This window comes from Geotrypetes seraphini, chromosome 4 (assembly GCF_902459505.1).
Source record: "Geotrypetes seraphini chromosome 4, aGeoSer1.1, whole genome shotgun sequence".
NCBI classification, from domain to species: Eukaryota; Metazoa; Chordata; class Amphibia; order Gymnophiona; family Dermophiidae; genus Geotrypetes; species Geotrypetes seraphini.
In genome coordinates this window covers 295,894,961-295,917,924 of record NC_047087.1, presented here as the reverse complement: position 1 = coordinate 295,917,924, position 22,964 = coordinate 295,894,961, and the positions used below count along the sequence as shown (strand labels likewise).

General features: G+C 41.4%; 1 protein-coding gene across 2 annotated transcripts in view; it reads right to left on the bottom strand.

Moving 5' to 3' along the window:
• Window positions 1-22,964, bottom strand: part of PDCD11 (programmed cell death 11) — a 173,050-nt gene that overhangs the window by 55,651 nt on the left and 94,435 nt on the right. For both annotated transcript variants that reach the window (XM_033940618.1, XM_033940617.1), the window contains 6 exons: window positions 21,085-21,190; window positions 17,713-17,802; window positions 14,763-14,865; window positions 10,740-10,917; window positions 5,705-5,761; window positions 638-760 (listed from right to left, as the gene is read on the bottom strand). In XM_033940618.1, coding sequence (XP_033796509.1) covers window positions 638-760; window positions 5,705-5,761; window positions 10,740-10,917; window positions 14,763-14,865; window positions 17,713-17,802; window positions 21,085-21,190 — 657 coding nt within the window. The remainder of the gene's footprint in view (window positions 1-637; window positions 761-5,704; window positions 5,762-10,739; window positions 10,918-14,762; window positions 14,866-17,712; window positions 17,803-21,084; window positions 21,191-22,964) is intronic.

Here is a 22,964-nt window from a genome sequence, read left to right as displayed (position 1 = left end):
CAGGTCCTGAACGTGATGGGCCGCCGTGTGAGCGGACTGCTGGACATCATGGACCTCTGGTCTGACCCAGCAGAGGCACTGCTTATGTTCTTCTTGCCTCAAAGGCCATCTTAATCTTTCTTGGAGCGTAGGCCCGAAACAATTTGAGGGCTTTCCTCGGAAGCTGATGAAACCAAAAAATGGGAGGCACCCCAAGCAAAAACCAGTTTCTCTCAGGAGACATTAAGGGCTCCTTTTACGAAGGTGCGCTAGCGTTTTTAGCGCACGCACCGGATTAGTGTGCGCTATAGTAGGCGCTATCCGAAAAACTACCGCCTGCTCAAGAGGAGGCGGTAGTGGCTAGCGCATGCGCTATTCCGCGCATTAAGGCCCTAACGCGCCATCGTAAAAGGAGCCCTAAGTAATTTGGGGGTAGGAGGGGAATGTGCTGAAGCTCACGACACAAATGTGGAGTTGCCCTCACCTTAACCCAACCCTGCCCGTGTCTAATACCTGCTAACCCTCTTCCTCACACATTGAAGCCTGAAATCCCCCTAACTACCATGAACACTGGCAAAACAGGAAAGGCTAATCCTATTTAGTGAGCTTGTGGGAGGGATCCCAGAAGTTTGTCCCAAGATTAATCAACACCCCACACCTGAAAAACATCCCTTCCTTCTTGATCGACTTCACATAACCTCTGACCAGCTGTCCCTTTTTAATATCCTCAAAACGGGTTATTTCAGCATCCACCACCTTGGGATTGCTTGCTGGGATTGTCCTGAAGGAAGAAACAAAAAAATTAAACAGAAAAACTGCAATCCTGTTGAAGAGGAAACTCTCCCGTTGTCATCAACTCCACATCTACGAGTAAAACACAAAGTTACTTATAACAACCTTGAAAAGTGTGAAAAGCAAAATATATTTTCAAAAAAATAGCCATCTCTGAATCCTGAATGCCAGCATCTTGGTTCAATGCATTATAAAAATGCCTACTACTTCTATGGCAGTTTTATTGTGTTTTACCTTGAGCTCCCCTAGGAGAACGGTATAGAAAATTGAATAAATAAATAATAGCCTAAAAGACCCTAAAAAAATTCATACCAAGAAATAAAATAACACTTACAAGTAAGTTGGGAGTGTGTGGTGCGGTGGTTAGAGATATAGTCCCAGCACCCTGGGGTTGTGGGTTCAAATCCCGCACTGCTCCTTGTGACCCTGAGCAAGTCACTTAATCCCCCAGTGCCCCAAGTACATTAGACAGAGTGTGAGCCCACCGGGACAGATAGGGAAAAATGCTTGAGTACCCAAATAATTTGTAATCCGCATAGAATTGTAGGATATGGAGGCCATTGGCAAAATATTGTGGTGAATAGTCATCAATTCTTCTCTTTTCCTTTTCTTTCTTAGCACTAAAGGGGGGAGGGTGGGGTTGGAAATACTTTTACATAATATATTATAATATGTTATATAATACGTGTATATTTCTATTTCGGTTGAAAATGTGATGAAGGATGGGTGGTTGGGTGGGGGTTATTACATCACTAGATTTTTATGTGGTAGATATTATAGTGCTATTGTGGAATAATTTGTATAATATATTTTTTTTGTGCACTTGCTGTTCAATTTGAAAATGAAAAAAGATTAAAAATTAAAAAAATTAAAAAAAAAGGATATGCGGAATATAAATAATTAAATAAAAATAAATAAATAAAAAAGTTCTCTCAACTAACACCTTATTGTGGCCTCCACGTATGTTATAGCTATGGTCTGGAAACACACAGAAGCCCCATCACTTGCAGAATGAGTGGCCAGAGGGGAGATAGTATGGTACAATTTTAACTGACAAAGGCCTAGATTCACTAACCTTCCTTTCCGAGTCCGATCTGTGGGCGACTGCAGGCAGGCCGACAAATTCACTCACTAAAGGCCTGCTGCAAATGGGACGATCGTTGGCATGCCCCCCCCCACCAACCGCACGGATTGCTGGAGAGCGATCCTTGAGCATGCACAGACCATATTCCTTGACTGTAGATGGTCTGCGCATGCGCTGGCCCTTCTTGCCTGGCAGCGCTTTTTAACTTTTTTTTTTTTTTTACTTAACTGACTGGTTTTTTTTTTACTTTGCAAACCCATGGTTTTACCCGCTTTAAATCTGTGGATATTAAACCATAGGATTGCACTGCGGGGAAGGGCAGGCGAGTCGGAGCTGAGCAGAGCAGGCAAGTCAGGGCTGAGCAGGGCAAGCGAAGTCAACAGAGATTAGGAAACGTCGTGAGCGACTGGTTCCCACCAGTAACTTCTTTTTGGATCAGCCAGCTTAGTCGGCGTTCCTGGAAAAGTACACTGGAAAATGTATTATCTAATGGTAGGCTGCTTGAGTTTTCACAGTTGCAACATAAATTTGGTCTTAGTAAATCACAAAGTTTTAGATGGTTGCAATTGAAGCAAGCCATTCAGGGGTTCCCTGAATGGAGAAATCTCAATAATCAATATAACTTGGAATTCTTATGCTTTCAGGTAGATTTCCTGGGACACCAGGCCACACAGTGGTATAAATTAATATCTGGATTTGTAAATAAAAAAACAAAAACTGGTCTTCGGGACATTTGGAGCATTGAGATCAAGCATCAAATTACTGCGTCTCAATGGACATGAATTTGGTCTTGGAGGATGAGATGTACTGTGTCTGCATCTATGAGACAAACTTGTTTTTTTCTTTTACATAGAGCTTTCTGGACCCCTGTTCGTTTACAAAAATTAGATAGCTCTACGTCTAATAGATGATGGCATTGTCATCTCGAAGCTGAGACTTTAGATCATTTATTATTCTATTGTCCATGTATTTTGGCTTTTTGGAAATCAATTTGGGGCCAAATAAATAGGTTGTTAGAAAATCCGGTAGCCTTGACATATGATACTATTTTATTTGGCATGTCAATGAGAGCGAAAAGTCAGATTTCTTCAAAAAACAATAAGCTTCTACTTATTCTGACTGGAATTGCCATTCAACATATTACATTCAATTGGAAAAATCAGAGTAGATTAAATTACAGTTTTGGGTGGAGTTCTTTTTTTTAAATTATAAATTGTATGTCATATTTATAAAATGGAAAGAACGTTAGTCACACAGAGAGGATTTTGGTAAATTTCAAGATGTTTGGGAACCATTAACAGACTTTTGTAATGAGTAGTAAACATTTTCCCTTCATAAGATAATTGAAATGAGGGGATAGAGATGGGTGGGAGGGATGATTTTTTTGATATATTAATAGAATGTGTATTGTATAATATAATATAAATGAATATTTTTGATGTGATAGGGATGGGAGGGGAGGTTAACTTTTATGAATAATGAGACTCCGTGCCTGGTCCCTCTCGGTACAGATGAAACTAAACGAATCTAAAACAAAACTACTCTGGCTCGGCCCAAAATTCGAACACCTGCCCACACTTTTCACACTACCCACAGGCGATACACTACAGCTCGAGTTCTCATGCAAGGTCCTTGGTATCACTATCGATTCCTCTCTCTCCCTCAATGACCACCTCAACTCCTTGGCAAAATCATGCTTTTTCAGCCTTCACATGCTGAGGAAAGCTAGATCCTACTTCAACCAACAACACTTTGCCATCCTTGTCCAATCCATCATCCTCTCCAAACTAGATTACTGCAACGCCATCTACTTAAATCTATCAAAAAAAAGTATTCTAAGACTCCAGCTAATCCAGAATACTGCAGCCAAACTGATCTTCTCAAAACGCAAGTCTGACCATGCCTCCCCACTCCTTGCCAAACTTCATTGGCTCCCAATAATCTCCAGAATCCATTTCAAATGTTCCTGCCTGGCTTTCAAGATCATTCACGGAATCCTGCCTCCTCTTATCCCACTGTCTTTCAACTCCTCCAGTCCCGACTCCTCCAGAACTGCCCAAAGGCTTAAACTAGCCTTCCCCTCTCCACGCAGCATCCACTATTCAGGCAAACTGGGAAAATCCCTTCTCTTCAAAATCACAGGTCTTTGGAACGACCTCACCACCCCGCTGCGGAACCTGAGCTCCCTTCAGTTATTCCGCAAACAACTGAAAACCTGGCTTTTCAGCAAATTGTAGCTCTATCCTTCCCCCCTTCTACACATAAGTTCATGTAATCCTTTTTCTTCTTCTCTACCCACTATTTTAAGTTCTTGTAAACCGTGTCGAGCTCCATTCTCATGGAGATGATGCGGTATATAAACTTAAGGTTTAGATTAGATTAGATTAGATGAATGTCAGTTGATGATAATAATAGTAATACAAGTGATGTTTTTCAATTCAAATGTTATTTCTTGATACACTTGATGTAAGTTGTAAAATGAATAAAAATTATAAACAAAAAAAAAAAAAAAAGAAAAGAAAAGTTCAGTGAATTGCGTCCTTCCTACTTTACATGCCATTTACCCTCATTTGCATGCGCGGATAGAAATCGGATCGGGTCGCAAACTGATCGGTACACGATCGGTTTGCTTAGTGAATCTAGCCCAAAGTTCCACTGATATAGAATATTTAAGAAAAATGGGCAAGGGAGGAGGGGGCGCAAACGCAGTGGGCTAGAGACTTAGAGGTTGGGTGGCTGTTTTTGACTTGGGAAGATTCCAGTCTTGGCGTACTGGAATGGGGAGGGAAGGAGGGAGTTTTAATGGCAACGGGGGATACGGAAGGTGAGATATAAATAGGAGTTAAATTAGTAAACATGTTGGACTAGGGGACATATTTATTATTATTATTATTATTTTTTATTTTTTTTAAATTCTTTATTCATTTTCAATATTTTCAATAAGTGCAATACAAATTAAATACATTTTATATTTAAAGACATCACTTAATATAGGGGACATATTTATTAAATGTTTAGTAGGAGTACGGAGAAGAGGGGTCATAAATGTATATGAATGTAAGGACCACAGACAGCAAGTTTTGTTTATAGTTTAACCCTTTCAGGACCATAAGGATCGTAGGCCAATTTTTGTGGTTTTGACGACATTTTTATGGTAAAAAGGGCTTGCAGATGCCAAAAAATTGATTTTTTTTGTGAAATATCATTATTTTTTAAAAAAAAATCAAACTTCTGGCTTATGGACAGTGTGGCAAGTGAATCTTCTCGTCAATCTGGCAACGACGCTAATGAATGAATGTCGGAACCAGTTTGTTTACATAAAGGCAGTATCATATGGAATCCGTACATATCAAATTTAGAACTGTAGACTATCCCAATCAAAATTTATAGGATTTTAACGTTATGGGACAAATATGTCCCTTGGTCCTGAAAGGGTTAACTGTAGAAAGCTATGATATTATGGCTCGTAAGGAGTAAGTTGTACTCTGAAAAAATGTTTAAGAAATATTTAGGGCTCCTTTTACTAAGCTGCGTTAGGGAATTAACGCGTGGAATAGCGCGCGCTACAATGCCACGAGCGCTAGACGCTAACGCCAGCACTGAGCTGGTGTTAGTTCTAGCCGCGTAGCGCTAATCTGCTGCGTGCGCTAAAAACGCTAGCGCACCTTAGTAAAAGGAGCCCTTAAGATTTAAAAATTGTTCTTAACACTCCTTGCCTCCTCCCCAGCAGGTAACATTCTGCCGTACAAGATTCACTTCTTTCCGCTGTTCTCTCATATCTGTTCTTTGCAGTACTGAGACTTGTAGACTGCTAGAATTGTTATAACAAAATAAAATAAAAGAACCTACCTGGATTGCCTAAGGGATACACGAATTTTGTCATCATCAGTAGATAACAGAAAACATCTGTATTTTAAGAAGTAAAAAAAGAAAAAAAAAAACTACTTACTGTAAAATGTACATATACTGTATTGGAGATCATTTCATGAGGCTTGTGCAGTGTCTACATGTGTAAATGTCCTAAACTGATGCAAATTAACCATCTTTTCTCATATACCCCACAACTAAAAACCTATCTATCACCCTCATAAATGCCAAACCAGTAAATAACAAAATAATCATACTAAATGACCTCCCAGATAAAATCTGAGACATATTCCTGATTACGTTAAATGTCCTCCCCTTTTTTTATATTTTAAAAGGCTTAGAATTATGATTAGCATTTCATCAAATTTTAATAAACTTGAAACTACTAAAACCTGGCCTAAAGACAATGATGGAATTATGACATGTCCTTTAGGCCAGTGGTTCCCATCCTTGTCCTGGAGGACCACCAGCCGGTCGGGTTTATGGGATAGCCCTAATGAATATGCATGAGTGAGATTTGCATATAATGAAGGTGTCAAGCATGCAAATCTGCCCCATGCATATTCATTTAGGGCTCTCCTGAAAACCTGACTGGCTGCTGGTCCTCCAGGACAGGGTTGGAAACCACTGCTTTAGGCTATCGAGCTTTAGCAGGCTCTCGTACACACAAGAAAGGAGGAGGAGTAACAGCCCTTACCTGCCCATGACCCATCAATTACAGAGAAATGTACATTGGACTAGATCCCAATGTGTCAAATCAGGATAAAAACATGTATTGAAAAAACAGGCACTGTTAAGGTTAACTATGGCAAATTGTAACCTGGGAACCCTACATTTGTTGGTACAAGACCCTTAGTTTGTATCAAGTTAGGATACAACCTTGTATTGCGAACTTGTACTGTAATTATGTCAAACTGTAACCTGTTAGCTATATAATATATATGTTTAACCTGTAACCCGTTCTGAGATCTTTGGGGACATCGGGATAGAAAACAAATTAAATAAATAAATCTGAATAAAGCACATCCAAATAAAAAGAGCGGCATAACTCAAGAATCTGCCCAAGCGCCAATTTTTCAACCTATACATGTAAAGCGCCAGATTTTGCAAAACTGGAGATCTAAGGCAGGGGTGGGCAATTCCAGTCCTCGAGAGCCAGAGCCAGGTCAGGTTTTCAGGATATCCACAATGAATATGTACGAGATGGATTTGCATGCACTGCCTCCTTGAGATGCAAATCTAGCTCATGCATATTTATTGTGGATATCTTGAAAACCTGACCTGGCTCCGGCTCTCGAGGACTGGAATCGCCTATCCGTGGTCTAAGGCAGTGTTTTTCAACCGCTGTTCCGCGGCACACTAGTGTGCCGCGAGATGTTGCCTGGTGTGCCGCAGGGCCGCCGGGCCCGGAGCTGACAGGGGGCCCGAGGCAGGGGCGCCAGTAGCTCGCCAAGGCAAAGTGAGTCGATCACCCAGGACTCACTTTGTCTTGGCGATCTAATCTATGGAGCCGATAAGTCTTCTTCTCCCCGACGTCAATTCTACAGTCGGAGAGGAAGTTCGGGCCAGCCAATCGCTGCCTGGTTCGGGCCAGCCAATCGCTGCCTGGCTGGGCGGAACTTCCTCTCCGATTGTAGAATTGACGTCAGGGAGAGCATGCGTCGGCGTCGGCTTTGGGGCCTGTTATCCATTGGTGGGTCCTGTTCCCCGATGGCAGTGGCAGTGGCTTGGGGAACGGCAGGGAGAAAGAAAGAAAGGGGGCAGGCAGGGAAACAGAAGGAAAGAAGAGAAACAGAAAAAAAGAAAGAAAGGTCAGGGAGAGAGGAAGAAAAAGTTGGGGGAGGGAATGAGGTGTGGAGGAGAGAAAGCATACAGGCTGATAGAAGGGAAGAAAGATTGGATGCACAGTCAGAAGAAGAAAGTGCAACAAGAAATCACCAGACAAGGTAGGAAAAATGATTTTATTTTAAATTTAGCAAAGTGGAGGCAGTATTACCACAGTTTTCAAAGGAATTTGCCCAAATAACTTAATAGTTAACTGGGTAAATTCCCAGAGATGAAAACTTCCCTTCACTTACTATGCACAGTTCTGAATTTATATCTGCTGTCTATATTTTACAATATGGTCACCTTTTACTAAACCGCAATAGTGGTTTTTAGCGCAGGGAGCCTATGAGCGTCAAGAGCAGCGCTGGGCATTCAGCGCAGCTCCCTGCGCTAAAAACTGCTATTGTGGTTTAATAAAAAGGATGGAGGGTATATTTGTCTATTTTTGTATGCTATAAAAACCAAATACAGAGAGAGACTGAGAGCTGTTGACGAAGAGCTACGTGTGTGTCTTTCTTCGATTCCAGCCAGAATATCAGCTTTGTGTTCAGCCAAACAGGCCCAGGTTTCGCACTGAATAAAGTATTTTATAATTTTTATTTCATAATAAAGTAATTATAAAATACTTTCTTTGTGTTTATTTGATTCCTATTCAAGAGAATTACTTTATATATAGTCAATATAGGCAGAGAGTTAAATTTTTTAACATTTTCTAATGGTGGTGTGCCTCGTGATTTTTTTCATGAAACAAGTGTGCCTTTGCCCAAAAAAGGTTGAAAAACACTGGTCTAAGGGATCCAGTTAAGGAGCAAGTGAAATGAATTAAATAAATACATTTGAATCAAGCACATTCATATAAAAAGAGCTGCATAACTCAAGAAGTTGCCCAAATGCCAATCTTTCAACCTATGCATGTATTTTAAGTGCCAGATTTAGCAAAACTGGAGGTCTAAGGGATCCAGTTAAGGAGCAAGTGATTTAACTTTTTCTACTGGGTCATTTTAAACAGAAGAGTAAGCACAATTGCCCCCTCCTTCACCGGTGCAATTTTTTTTTTTTTTTAATTGTGTATGTTTATGCTGTAAAATTGAAAATGCTCGCACAGAATGTGCCCATTAGACATGTACAGCTTTCACTGGGAGGTGTAAACAGCAGCTTTCTAAAATAGGTTTCCTGATGGACATACCAGCACATATGTATTCCTACTTGTCCTAATACGTGTTTTCTAAAAGGCTCCACATTCAGTGAAACCTTTTGTAAAATATATCTCAAAGGGCAAATATCCTAAGCTGGACATTTCCCACCTAAATTCTCTATGCAAAAATCAGGCTTATCTTGTAGCACAGTTAGTCAATACTAGGTGTGCAACAGAAATTAACACTTTTCCTTATAATGACTGGGATAGCCGTGCAGATGATAACCCGAAACTGGAAAAACTATGATCGTCTGAATTTCCCTTTCTGGTGGGCTAATCTGTGCTCCAGCTATGGATATGAGAAAATGAATGCAGAAAGTCTGGGGCACAGTATTCTTTTTAAATTGGTTTGGAGTCCGTTGGCATCGTATGTTACGTCTGTATAGCAGGTCTCTGATTATAAGTTAGGTTTTGTTTACTTTCATACACATCCAAAATAGGGTGGCGTGTGGGGGGGGGATATTTCTGTCCTAATTTGACCCTGGAGTAGTTACACTTGGGGTGGGAGGAAGGGTGAGAAGATATTATTAATATGAAGAGGGTAAGGTTACTGGGCAAATAAATGTCGCTATGTTTTATTGTATAATCATTGAGTGTGGGGGGGGGGGGAAGAAAATGAGTGGTTATATATATACTAGTCTTATAGCCCGTTACATTAACGGGTGCTAGAATATGTGTGTGTGTGTCTGTCTTTATTTTTTTTTCTCTCTCTCCTTAGCCGCTTTCTGTATTTCTGTCTGTCTTTTTTTTTTTTTTTTCCTTGGCTGTCCACTACCACCCCTTGCCTGCTCCCCCTGTCCATTCTCCCTTCCTTTTACCTCCCCTGTGTCCTCCACCACCCCATCACTGCTCACCTTATCCAGCAGAAGCCCTTCTCCCTTTGTTTTACCTCCCCCTTTCCATCATCACCTCCTTCTTGCGCCCCCTGTCCAGCAGTAGGCCTGTCTTCATTTTTCCGCCCCCTCCCTGTTCATCAGCACCTCTTCCCCTGTCCATCAACCCCTTTTCTGCCCCTCCATTTCCGTGTGTTGCAGCATTTCCCTCCCACCTCACTTCCCTGTGCAGTATTTTCCTCCCCCCCATACCTTCTTCCTGAACTCCATGCCCTACTTATGTTAAAATGGTTTCCGGGTTTGGCTGCCGCGGCCTGCAGCCGCCGACAGCCGCGGCGGCCGACATCCGACTCGGGCTGCTGCGGTCGACATCCGCCTCGGGGGGGGGGAGGGGAGGGGGGAGGAAGAGAGAGAGCGGAGAGAGTACTGTAGGGGCATGCGCACTCCTATCTGTGGGTCCCTACATCGCGGCAACGGCAAAGTTACTGTAAGGGAGACGCCAAGAGCAATAATGGAGCACTGGTACGCAAGGGAACGACTGCGGCGGGGACGGCCAACTTACAGGAAGGGAGGGAACGCAGGCGGGGATCGTGAGAGTAGCCACCGCTGCGTCTTTCAACAGGGAGCAGGCCAGACTGTAAGCCGCGCATGCGCACTTCCTATGGGTCGCTCCAGCTCACGGAAAACTGACGCACGCATAGGAAGTGTGCATGCGCGGCCTAGCGTTTTATTATATTAGATAATTGTAAGTGGATGTGCTTAAATTGATGTGTTATATATTCATGCATTGCACTTCTGAAGTATGGAAAATCAATAAAGAAGAAATTAACACTGAAAAAAAGTGATGCATAAACTGGTCCTTGTGACCTTCCACTCCAACCCGACAGTCAAGTTTTCAGGATATGCCAAATTAATACACATAAAATATATCAGTATGTATTGAAGACAGTGCATGTCAATCTATTTTATGCATATTCATTAAGGATATTTTGAAAACCCATTTAGTTGGCAAAGACAAGCAACGGACCTTTGTGCATTAAATACTGAGGTTGTGGTAGGTTTGGAAGCAGTATCTGAACTGAGAACCCCAATCTTGGTCAGTACTATTTAGTCCTCAAGCACAGCTGGCACTAAATCGGTGAAAACTAAAGAGTTTGCTAACCTGACAACTTTTCCGATGTTAAAATTCTCCAAAGGCATCTCAGAGAAGGAATCACTCAAGTCAAAGAGACTGGCTTTCCCAGTCCGTCCGAATGGGAGGGCAACCATTAAGCCAAAGCCCAGAGCCACTTTCTTTACAGAGCCCAGAGTAACCACGCCTTCAGAGAGTGAGTGAATTCCTGTCGAGGGAAAGTAGTGATTACCAATTTCAGAATGTGTCCACACATTTGCAATAAACACGATATAACATAATATCTGGTCTTACAGCCTGCTAACATCGTGTAGTTTGAAGCGGGTTACAGAGACAAAGAATCAGAACAATCCTGCAGGAACAATAATTAAAAACCATAAAAAAAATAAAACTTAATCGTTTTGTAATACAAATTTCCGGAAAAGCACAGTCTTAATATTCTTTCTGAAAGCCAGGTAAAAGTGGGAGGACCAGAATACCCCAGAAAATTCCTTTCATTGTCTGTTTCAATGCCAGTTTCATCTCAAATATTCTCAACCTCTTCCTGCCTCTCGAAGAAGGGAATGAGATTAGAAACATAATGGCAGATAAAGGCCAAATGGCCCATCCAGTCTGCCCATCCACAGCATCCACTATCTCAGGGTTCTTCAACCTTTTTACACCCGTGGACCGGCAGAAATAAAAGAATTATTTTGTGGACCGGCAAACTACTAGGGCTAAAATTTAAAAACCCCGTTTACGCCCCATCTCTGCGAGCTCGGTCCCCGCAAACCATCTGATCCCATCTGTACAAGCCGCAATTATGATTTTATATTGAACGTATTTTATTAAAGTATAAAAAGAAACAATATTCTGAACAATTGTGATTTTATAAATACAAATATACAGAGCAAAACCAGCAAAACCCCTGTCTCACTTCCCCTTCACATATATCCCCTCTACTATCAAGAAAACTGAAGAAGCCAAGTTATTATAGAATGCTACATAGAAATATCATGCTAACAGAATACTGCAGTCCCCAGTTATGTCTCTAGCAGGATATATGTTTCAAATCTGATATATTCTAATGACAAAATAGAAATAAAATTATTTTTTTCTACCTTTTGTTGTCTCTGGTTTCTGCTTTCATCTTCTTTTCACTCTTTTCCTTCCAGCATCTGCCCATTCCATCCAATGTCTGCCCTCTCCCCCTTCCATATGTATCTGACTTCTTTCTATGCCCCTCTTCCCTGTCCATCCAGCCTGTTCCTCCTCTCTCCTTTTTACATCATTCATTCCAGCTTCACTGCCTTCTTCATTTTTATCTCTCCTACACCAGATCTAGCATCTTTATCTCTCTCTCATTTCTCTGCTGACCCCCTTTCCAGCATCAATATCTCTCTACTTTCTCATTCCTCTCTCTCCCCTTTCCCTCATCTGATCTCTCCATTCCACCCTGACCCCTTCCCCTCCTGTAATCTCCCTGCCAGCTGTTTACTTCCTTTTTTCTTTCTCCCTTCCCTCCTTCCTTTTTTTCCCTTCCCCTCCTGTAATCTCCCTGCCAGCTGTTTCCTTCCTTTTTTCTTTCTCCCTTCCCTCCTTCCTTTTTTTCCCTTCTCCCTTCCCTCCTCCCTCTATCCAACATTAACTCTCTGCCCATCCCTTTCCCTCCTCCCCTCCCAGCAGCATCTCTCCTTCTTCTCCCTTCCCTCCTCTCTCTATCCAACATTAACTCTCTTCCCATCCCTTTCCCTCCTCCCCTTCCAGCAGCATCTCTCCTTCTCCCTTCCCTCCTCCCTCTATCCAACATTAACTCTCTTCCCATCCCTTTCCCTCCTCCCCTCCCAGCAGCATCTCTCTTTCTAACTCTCTCCAAGTCCAGTAACAGCTCTCCCTTTATCCAGCAGCTTCCCTGCCTCCTACAGTGGCTTCCTCCCCTTCCAGCAGCTCTCAGTACTTGCCTGTAGGAAGTTGCCGGTAAATCACTGCCCTGGCAAGTAGGAGAGCTGGTGGGAGGGGAGACAGCCACAGTGAAGGCTCCCCAGGATCTTGCTCGCACACGCTGACATCTCCCTCCACCTGCACCTCTCTTCATTCTACTCGCGACTTCCCCGCGGCCCTCTTCAGCAACTCGGCAGGGGCGGCGATCAAGACAGGCTGCCGACATCGGGACCTTCACTCTCTGAGTCCCGCCTATTTTGTTTCAACTTCCTGTTTCCTAACAGGCGAGACTCAGAGAGGGAAAGCCCCGACGTTGCAGCCTGTCTTGATCGCCTGAGGCTGGGAGGAACATTAGTCGGGAGGAACCACAGTCGGCAGGAAATTTAACTGCCGACTGGATCTCGCCGGCCCTGTGCGGACCGGCAGAAATTTTCTGCGGACCGGCACCGGTCCGTGGTTGAAGAACTGTGCACTATCTCCTTCTCTTCCTATTGGCTAAGGCTCTTTACACCTGCATTGTGAGGTCATAGAGCTTTATGGTTATAGACTAAGGCTCTTAACACTTGAATTGTAATGTCATAGAAACATGATGGCAGATAAAGGCCAAATGGCCCATCCAGACTGCCCATCCGCAGCATCCACTATCTCTTCCTCTCCCAAGAGATCTCACGTGCATAGAAACAAAGTAGTACAGTTTTGCCTTCTGTTCCTAGAAGAGGCAGCAAAGAGGACAACAGCAACTATGCATCAACAGGGAAGGTAGCGGTGTAATCCAATCCGAGTTAGGTACTGAATTCCATTGGCTCCCAGTGTTATCTACTAGACTCTGTTAAGAAGCTTAGTGTTAAAGGGTCGAGGAATATGAGGGCTGCTTATCTAAGAATGCATCTAAAGATTTTATGAACTAATGAGATCCTCACAAATTTGTCCCCTTGAGAAGTTATTTTCCCATCCCATCCCAACAAGTTCTTTTCCTGTTCCTGCCCCATTCCTGCAAGCTCTGCCCTCATCTGCACCAGCCTCAGACACTTTAAAATCATAAGTAGCAACATCTAGAGCTCAGATTGTGATGTCATAATGCCTCATTCCACCAATGCCTAAGCTCCGTCCTCATCTGCATAAGCCTAAAACACTTTAAAATCATAAGTAGTAACATTCTAGAACTCAGATTGTGATGTCATAATGCCTCATTCCACCAATGCCTAAGCTCCGTCCTCATCTGCCCAAGCCCCAAACACTTTAAAATCATAAGTGTTCGAGGCTTGTACAGTTAAGACAGAGCTTACAGGAATGGGACAGGGGCAGCGACAAAACTTGCAGGGACGAGACGGAGAAATTGAGTTCCTGCGGGGACGGGGACAAAGCTGTCCCCGTGTCATTCTCTAATCAGCAAGTCTTTTTTAGGGGAACGGAGGGAGAGGCAATCCCATCAATCAAAAACAGACAGTGATTTCCTTCAGGACTCTATGTCCACTACTCCAGTAGAGACTAAATTCAAAGGATTTGGATAGTGGGAGCAGGAACAACTGGATACTCAGTGAAGGGCTCTGGGGGGTTTTGTTGTATACTATTTGCTGACCCCCCTCAAAAGAAAAAAAAATAGCCTCCAGTGGCTCAGAGCAGGAGCTTCCTTCCACTCGCACTCTTTTTCAGCTTCATAATAACAGGAACAAAAATAAAAATTTACTCATGTGTGTCATATATTTACAACTAAATATGAAATAAAGAGCGATGGCATTTAGAGAATCACACAGGGACAAATTTTCCCCGTCCAGGCAGGAACTCAATTTCTCCGTCTCATCCCTGCAAGTTTTATCGCTGTCCCTTACCCTGCCCCATTCCTGTAAACTCCATCTTAACTCTACAAGCCTCAAACACATGATTTTAAAGTGTTTGAGGCTTGTGTAGATGAGAACAGAGTTTGCAGAAATGGGGCAGGGGCAGGGACAGGAAAAGAACGCACCAGGACACGATGGGAAAATGAGTTCCCACAGGGAAGGGGAAAAATTTGTCCCCTTGTCAATCTCTAATTGTATTCTTTTAATTTTTTTTTTTTTTTAAATAAAATGAGGCACATATATGCCCACATATATATACAGATTGCAAAAGATAAGGGAAAAATCTTTTACATACCTGTAAGGGACAAGCACAGAAGCGTCTCAGAAGCATTTGGCCCAATTACAGTTGCAGACAAAGCCTGGCCAAGCTTGAAGTGTTTTTCTGGGTGCTTTAAGACCTGGTGGAACAGCTTTGTATGATTAAAGAGCCAATATTATATCTCAACTTATTCCCACACAGCAGCTCCACACACAGAAGATCAACTGAAACAGCTAGATGAGATAAATGCATTTGCTGAGATTTCAGTGCTGTGCATGTTGAACAAATCGGACTACCACATACAGCAATGCAAGAGTTCAGATTTAGAATTAGAGCTGTACTGAACTCCCCTAACAGTTAAAACATAGAAATATGATGGCAGATAAAGGCCAAATGGCCCATCTGCAGCATCCACCATCTTTTCCTCTCCCTAAGAGATCCTACGTGCCTGTCCCACACTTTCTTGAATTCAGACACAGTTTTTTTGGCTCCACCATCTTTACCGGGAGCTTATTCCATGCATCTACCACCTTTTTTGTAAAAAAGTATTTCCTTAGATTACTCCTGAGCCTATCACCACTTAACTTCATCCTATGCCCTCTCATTCCAGAGCTTCCGTTCAAATGAAAGAGACTCGACTCATGCTGTTTTATTTGCCAGTATGGACTTCACAAATGAACTAATTACTATTTTGGACATAACTGCTAATGGAGATAAGTACTTGAAACTTTTTGATATGAACTTTGATGCACTGTGAATTATTGTCACGGATTTAGACCAGCTTTTTAGAATGATTTATTGCACTAGGGAATAGAATTCCTTTTTGATTCAGTCTATTGATTTATTTTTTGCGCTATACCTCAGAATTATATCCTACCTTTTGTTTGGGATCACATTAGTACGACTTCATTTACAGCATTTCACTTAAACAGGTCCAGGGATGTATTACGCTTAATTTACCCTGTTGGGTTTCCAAGCTTACAACTCACCTAACAAAAACTTGGTTGAGCTGTATATTACTGAGGACCAAAAAATGTTAATTTGATGTGCTGACATGCAGTCTTCCTATTTTTCCAACGTCTCAATCTAATTATGGTTTGTGGATCCCTCTGTGGCATATGAAAGAATTCCACTTGTTTTATTTGCCAGAACAGGGAATCTGCCTTTGGCCTACTGGAGATTTTTTTTTTTTGGGGGGAGATGACTTTTATGCAGCCTGGTCCTGTACCATGTGCTATCCAGAAGCCTTAGACAAGGGGTGCCCACACTTTTTGGGTTTGCGAGCTACTTTTAAAATGACCAAGTCAAAATGATCTACCAACAATAAAATTAAAAAACAAACAAACCACAAAGCACACTGTATTCAGAGAAAATGCTAATTATCATTTATATTCCGCGGGTTTTCAAAGAGGTCAAGGCAGATGACTTTATGCAATGTCACCTCAGTAACAACTATACAAAAATAGACAAATATACCTCCTCCCTTTTCACTAAACCGCGATAGCAGTTTTTAGCACAGGGAGCTGCGCTGAATGCCCTGCGCTGCTCTTGATGCTCATAGGCTCCCTGCACTAAAAACCGCTATTGCGGTTTAGTAAAAGGAGGGCATAGTGCAAAATATAGACAGAAGATATAAATTCTCAAAACGGATACATTTTGATCACTAAACTGAAAATAAAATCATTTTTCCTACCTTTGTTGTCTGGTGATTTCATTAGTCTCTGATTGCACTTTATTCTTCTGACTGTGCATCCAATATTTCTTCCCTTCTTTCAGCATGATGTATATGCTTCCAAACCTCATTCCCTCCGCCAACTTTTTCTTCCTCTCTCCCTGCCCCCTCTCCTTTCTTTCTGTCTTTCTTTCTGTCTCCCTGCCCCTTTTTCTTTTTCTCTCTCCATGCCCCCTTTTTTTGTCTTCCTGTTCCCCCTTTCTTTCTGTCTCCCTGCCCCTCTTTCTCTCTCCATGCCCTTTCTTTCTGTCTTCCTGTCCCCCCTTTCTTTCTTTCTCCCTTCTTTCTGTCTGTCTCCCTGCTCCCCCTTCTTTCTTTCTTCTTCTCACTGCCGCAGCCATCGGGGAACAGGCCTACAAACCACCACCGCCCCAAGCTCTCCCTGCTTCCCCACACAAAAGCGTCGGGCTGACCAGATTTCCTCTCCCCGACGTTATTTCTGAAGTCAGAGAGGAAGTTCAAGGCCAGCCAAGCAGCGATTGGCTGGCCCGGAATTTTCTCTCCGATGTCAGAATTGACGTTGGGTAGGGGAAGTTGGTCGGCTCGGCGCTTCTGAGTCGAGAAGCAAATAGAACGCAAAGGCAACGCGATCGACTCACGTTGCTTTCGCAATCTACCAGTTGATCGCAATCGACCTTTTGGCCACTCCTATCTTAGACCATCTTTGGGAAGCTTAAACAAAAAACAGTACTATCCAGAAGTGCTGAGGAAGGAGCATGAGAGAGAACAGAGCAGGGATTGTTCCAGACAAGTAAGAGAACCCCGAGACCAGTGATCTGCAGTACCTCTTGGAAGGAACTTTGCAAGTTTCAAGGGTTATTACATTGGAACTGAACACAGAAATAATCCAAACACTAGTGCATTGCATCAAACTGTCATCGCTTTGACTATATTGTTTCAGTAAACTGATTCTTCTGTTGGAACATCAATCAATGTACAAGAATGATTTAAGGCCAGGACTAAGTTCCCAAGTTCAAGTGCATAAGACAGAATTCTCCCTTCCTGCCTCAATCAATATGAATCTAGAACACACCAAGAGCTCTGCGGGAGATGCAGTAAGATGGGTGGGAGAAGGGGCAACATATGACGTAGACAGGTTCTGTGCTCCTTGGCTAAAAGGCAGAATGCACAGCATCAACCCACCTCTCACATTTCACCCGATTTCGGGGATGTACACCACATCATCAGAGCCCCTGAAGGGATTTCTCTCACCGAACCCTCAACAAGCACAATCAACAATACAAGCTTACTTACCTTGGGATTATGAGAAAGCAGCAAGTATTCAACTCTGCCTTGAATATCTGGGGAGATTTCTACCTGTAAATGTTTCTTTATGCGATTATACTGCAAGCAGGAAAAAAAAAAAAAATCAAAAAACAGGACAGATTTTTGAAATGTGAACTAAGATAGTAAAAATCTTTAGAGAGGTAGATTTAGTCTAGAACAGCAATAAGGACACCAGCTGGTAGCAACTTATAGATTAACCAAGAAAGAGTGAGTGAGTGAGTGCGTGTGTGAGTATGTGTGGTGCACTAAATATGAGTATAATTTTTATAGCTGAACCAAGCTATCATGAAATGTAGCAACTGAGAGAGAAATGTACAAATAACTACAGCAAAAAGTATGACAGTATATACTATGAAAACACACAGATTGTGGCAAACTTCTAGATAGGCAATCAAAAGAACCAATCTGTTGTCCTCGACCAGACTACAAAACCTTCAAAAAGAAACTAAAACCCTACTCTTCAAAAAATACATAAAACCTATTTAACACAACCAGTTCCTTCTCAATCTCCACCCACTACCCCTTTCAAATCTAAATGGTATATATTGTTATATGGATTTTTATATAAAAAAAAAAAACTGGACTTAGGGATATTTGGAGTATTGAGATTGGACAGACAATTTCTGCGTCTCAATGGCCACGATTTTGGTCCTGGAGATTAAGGTCTACAAGGTCAGCATCTATGAGTCAAACGTGGATGTTTTTGTTACATCGAGTTTTATGGACCCCTACGCGTTTACAAAAGATAGATACCACTAGAATAGAAGTTGGGACGTTAGATCATTTAATTTTTTTTTGTCCCTGTGTAAATGCTTTTTGGAAACTAATTTGGCCCCAAATTAATAAATTATTAGAAAACCATGTAGGACTCTCATATGACACTATATTATTTGGTACAGCAATGAGAACTCAAGAGTCCGATTTCTGCAAATAATAACAAGTTATTATTAATATTAACAGGGGTCGCCATGCAACAAATTACTCAAAATTGGAAGGATTATACTAAATTAAATTATACATTTTGGTGGAACTCAGTTTGTCATATATATAAAGTGGGAAAGGTGTTAGCATTACAACAAGGGAATCTTCATAATTTTAAAAAAATTTGGGAACCATTGACTAATTATTCTAATGATCAGATATCTTAGCACATGGGTAGTAGATATATAGGGATGGGATGGGGAATGTATATCATATGGAAATAGGAATACTAACAAAAGGGGGGGATTTATTCTATATTATAAGAGGAGTTGTTTGTAAATACAAGTGCCATATGATAATTAATTATAATATGTTTAATTCACTTGTTGTAAGAATTCAAAAATGAATTAATAAAAATTTAAAAAAATAAAATAAAATGTTTCTAATTACCCAACTTGTATCGCCTCAAGTTCCTGACAATTCTTATATAACTTCTATGTAATTCCTATGACGATTCTTATGTAAATTTACAATTCTTGTAACTCCTGATAAATCTTATGTAATCCGCCTTGAACCACCAAGGTATTGGCGGAATAGAAATCACTAATGTAATGTAAGAACCCCTCACCTTGGGATATAAGCAAACAAGCAGAAAGGCAAGGGAGGTGTCTTTTCAACCAATAATCGAATCTTTATTCAGATGATGTTGTCCCAACAAGGATCCCAGTTTTGGCGTTATGGAGGACGCCTTCCTCAGGGGACACTTCGGTGGTTCACACGGATCCCACATGACCCACAGCCAGCTCACAGCCCTCTCTTCCCACTCTTAGAGCTGGCTGTGAGTCGTGTGTTTTGGAATCTGTGCCAACCACCCAAGTGTCCCCCGAGGAAGGTGTCCTTCATATGCCAAAACTGGGATCCTTGTTGGGACAACTTAGTCTGAATATAGATTTGATTATTGACTGAAAAGACGCCTCCCTTGATTTTCTGCTTGTGAGCTTCTAGATAGGCAACAAAAATACACTGTCAGATATACTCAGCCTGCGCCTTATAAACACAATCGATAAAGTCAAGGGGATGTGAAACAAAAGGATGGGGACAATGAGACATTTGCAGGGATGGTGAAGGCACAGAATCAATATGTCGACGTGGGGACAGAAAATAATTGACTGGGGAGGAGGACCAGATTGTGTCCCCCTTTCCCTTTCTGCTTGGAACTCTTTGCCACCAGCAGAGTCTTTTTCAGTTGCAGGACGAACAATCGAGGAACAGAACCGAGCTCTAGTTTTGTAGATGGTTCATTATTTTTACATTTTTTTTTTTTTTTTTAAATATCTTTATTCATTTTCAAAAAATTACAAGTGTACAACAATCATTCAGAAAGACCTTAAATCATCACTTGACATTCTTATTTATATTATTCCAAATAAATAATTATATAAAGAAACCCATCCCACCCTCCCAGATACCAATTTATGTTACTTCAAATAAATTCTTATATAAGAAGCCCCCCCTCCCACCCATATACCAATTAATAACAATTGTCAATTATAATCCTTCAAAATCCCACCCCCTTATCTTATTCAATATTTTGGTGTTTAAGATGTCTGATTTTTACATAATTTGAAATGATGCACTACGAAAATATATTGAGGACTTTGATATTTAAGATAACAATGTTAATAATAAGAAAATGGTTTCCTTGCATATTTAAAAAAGTAATGCATAATATTTTATGTTAAATTTGAGCAAAGTTTTAGGACATATTTTATGTTATGTTTGAATTTACGAGTTTTTTTTTTAAACTCGGGTTGAGTATAAGGATGGCAAGGGGATTCTAACAATAGGATAGGGACCAGATTATATCCTTTAAAGCTACACAGAAGACAGAAACATATACAGTGCATGTCCTACTTGTCCAGTTCATTTATGGCCCTGGTACATGCAGTGTACAGATAATCGATATTACTGCTAAGTAACTCGCTTGGATTTCTGTGGTAATAGTTTAAATGCAGAGTGTGGGATAACACAAAACAGTTCCTGCTTTTGCTCTGCTCTTCTAGCTGAATTGGAATCATTGCCTTTATTCACAAAAACCTAAGGATTTTTCTCCTATTTTAATAAATATTGTCATACTGTTCTTAGTCTGGTTTTTGCAGCCAAGGTCCTAAAGTCAGAAGTCATGCACAAGGGTTCCTCCTGGAACTTTAGTGGATTCAGAAGCTGGCAAGTAGGTGGTGCTGCTCTGCCCTATGGGCTGGGAACACCAGCTCTCTCATATGTTTTGATGTACAGCGCTACATGTGTCTAGTAGCGTTATAGAAATAATTAGTAGCTGTAATAGTGGCATCCTGGAAATCAAAATGGCAAATCAAACAGGACCACTTCAGCCAAAATCACCGACTTCAAAGGTCTCACCTTAAAAACAAAGCAGGTGACTTCCTGCCCTGCTTTGTAAGATTTAAGTCTTTCGGCGAGTTGCATTCCGTGAGTCAACGCTGTGCTGCCATCCCCCTTCAATTCACTGTTCATTAAAGAAAAAGAAAACACTTGATCATTGCTTTGCCTGAATCGGGAGCAGTTCAGCTCAGATTTCTGCAGATAAAAGCATGAATTTGATAAAAACTTTCTTACTACATCCAGAATCTCTCACCTGTCTCTTCTTCTACTTTTCTTAGTAGATTTAGTCATTTGGTTTTAATCAAAGCGGTCCCTGTCCTCCATCAACAGAATTGCTATTAACAAGTATGGTTAAGCCTTGTTAGGCAAAGCCTAATTGTGATTAAAATTATTAATGTTACTAATGCATTAAAAGTTTTTGGAATGCAATTTGGCCACAAATTAATAAATTGATGGAAAATCATATAGCAATATCATACGATACAGTGATATTTGGAATGATGATGAGAAAAAAAAGTCAAATTTCACCAGAAAATAACAAGCTTTTATTAGTCATGACAGGGGTTGCCATTCAGCATATAACCAACAATTGGAAGAATTATAGAAACCTAAATTATACATTTTGGTGGAATACAATATGTCATATATTCAAAATGGAAAGAGCAATAGCAATACAAAGAGGGATATATCCTAAATTTATAAAAATATGGGGGCCATTGACAAAATATTGTAGTGAATGATTAGTAGGATTTCTCTTCTTCTTTTCAATATCTTCTTTGTGACACACACGAAGGGGGGGGGGGGTAGTGAAAATAATTTTTACACAATATGCTATAATATGATATACAATATGTAATGAAGGATTGGAAAGTACTTGAAGGGTGGGGGGAGGGAGAGGGGATAAAAATATGTTTAGAATATTATGTATTAGATATAAAAGTGATATTGTGTATTCATTAGTTGTATTTCAATATTTTGTACACTTCATGTAAAATTTGAAAATGAATAAAAAAATAATTAAAAAAAAAAAAAAAAAAAATGTTACTAATGCAATAATAACTTTACATGGTGGAGTGGAGGGGTGGCCTAGTGATTAGAGCTCTTGCCTCAGCACACTGAGGTTATGAGTTTGATCCCAGCCTGCTCCTTGTGACTCTGGGCAAGTCACTTAGCACTCCATTGCCTCCTTGCCACAGTTAGACTGAGATCCTGCCGGGACAGATAGGGAAAAATACTTAAGAGTACCCGATTACTATTCAATGTATTGTAAACCGCTTTGATTGAATCTCTTCATGAAAAGGTGGTTTATAAATAAATACAAACTATCTGGGTTAATATAAAAAAAAAATAAAAATAAAAAAAGGCCCCAAAATTAGGGGGTCTGTTTATATTTGGGTCCTCAGGTCTGTGTGCACCCCCGCCCCCCACCGGACCCATCTCAGGCCTCCTGCGGGTTGCCTTAAGCCCTGGTAATCCAGTGGTGAGCCGGAACAGGAGCGATCCTTCTTGCGTCCTGTCCTGGCCAACTGTTAACCACCTCGCTTCCCTCCCGCCTCCCCGACCCCTCTGCAACACACCTTTGAACCTTGTTGGTCTAGCGGCAAAGTGGGGCAGGAATGATCCTCTTTTGCCCCTGCCCCATGCAGAGCCACAATCAGTAATTGCTGCTGGGAGTTCCTGCAGCAGTCTTGCAAATTCTCACGGTCTCATGAGACAGCCCCGGGAACTTGTGGCAGCCATTTCTGATCACGGCTCGGCACAGGGCAGGAGCAAAGGAAGGAAGATCGCTCCTGCCCCACTTCACTGTTAGACCACCAGGGTTCAAAGGTATGTTGTAGAGGGGACCGGGAGGCGGGAAGGAAGTAGGGTGGTTAACAGTTGGCTAGGATAGGACACGG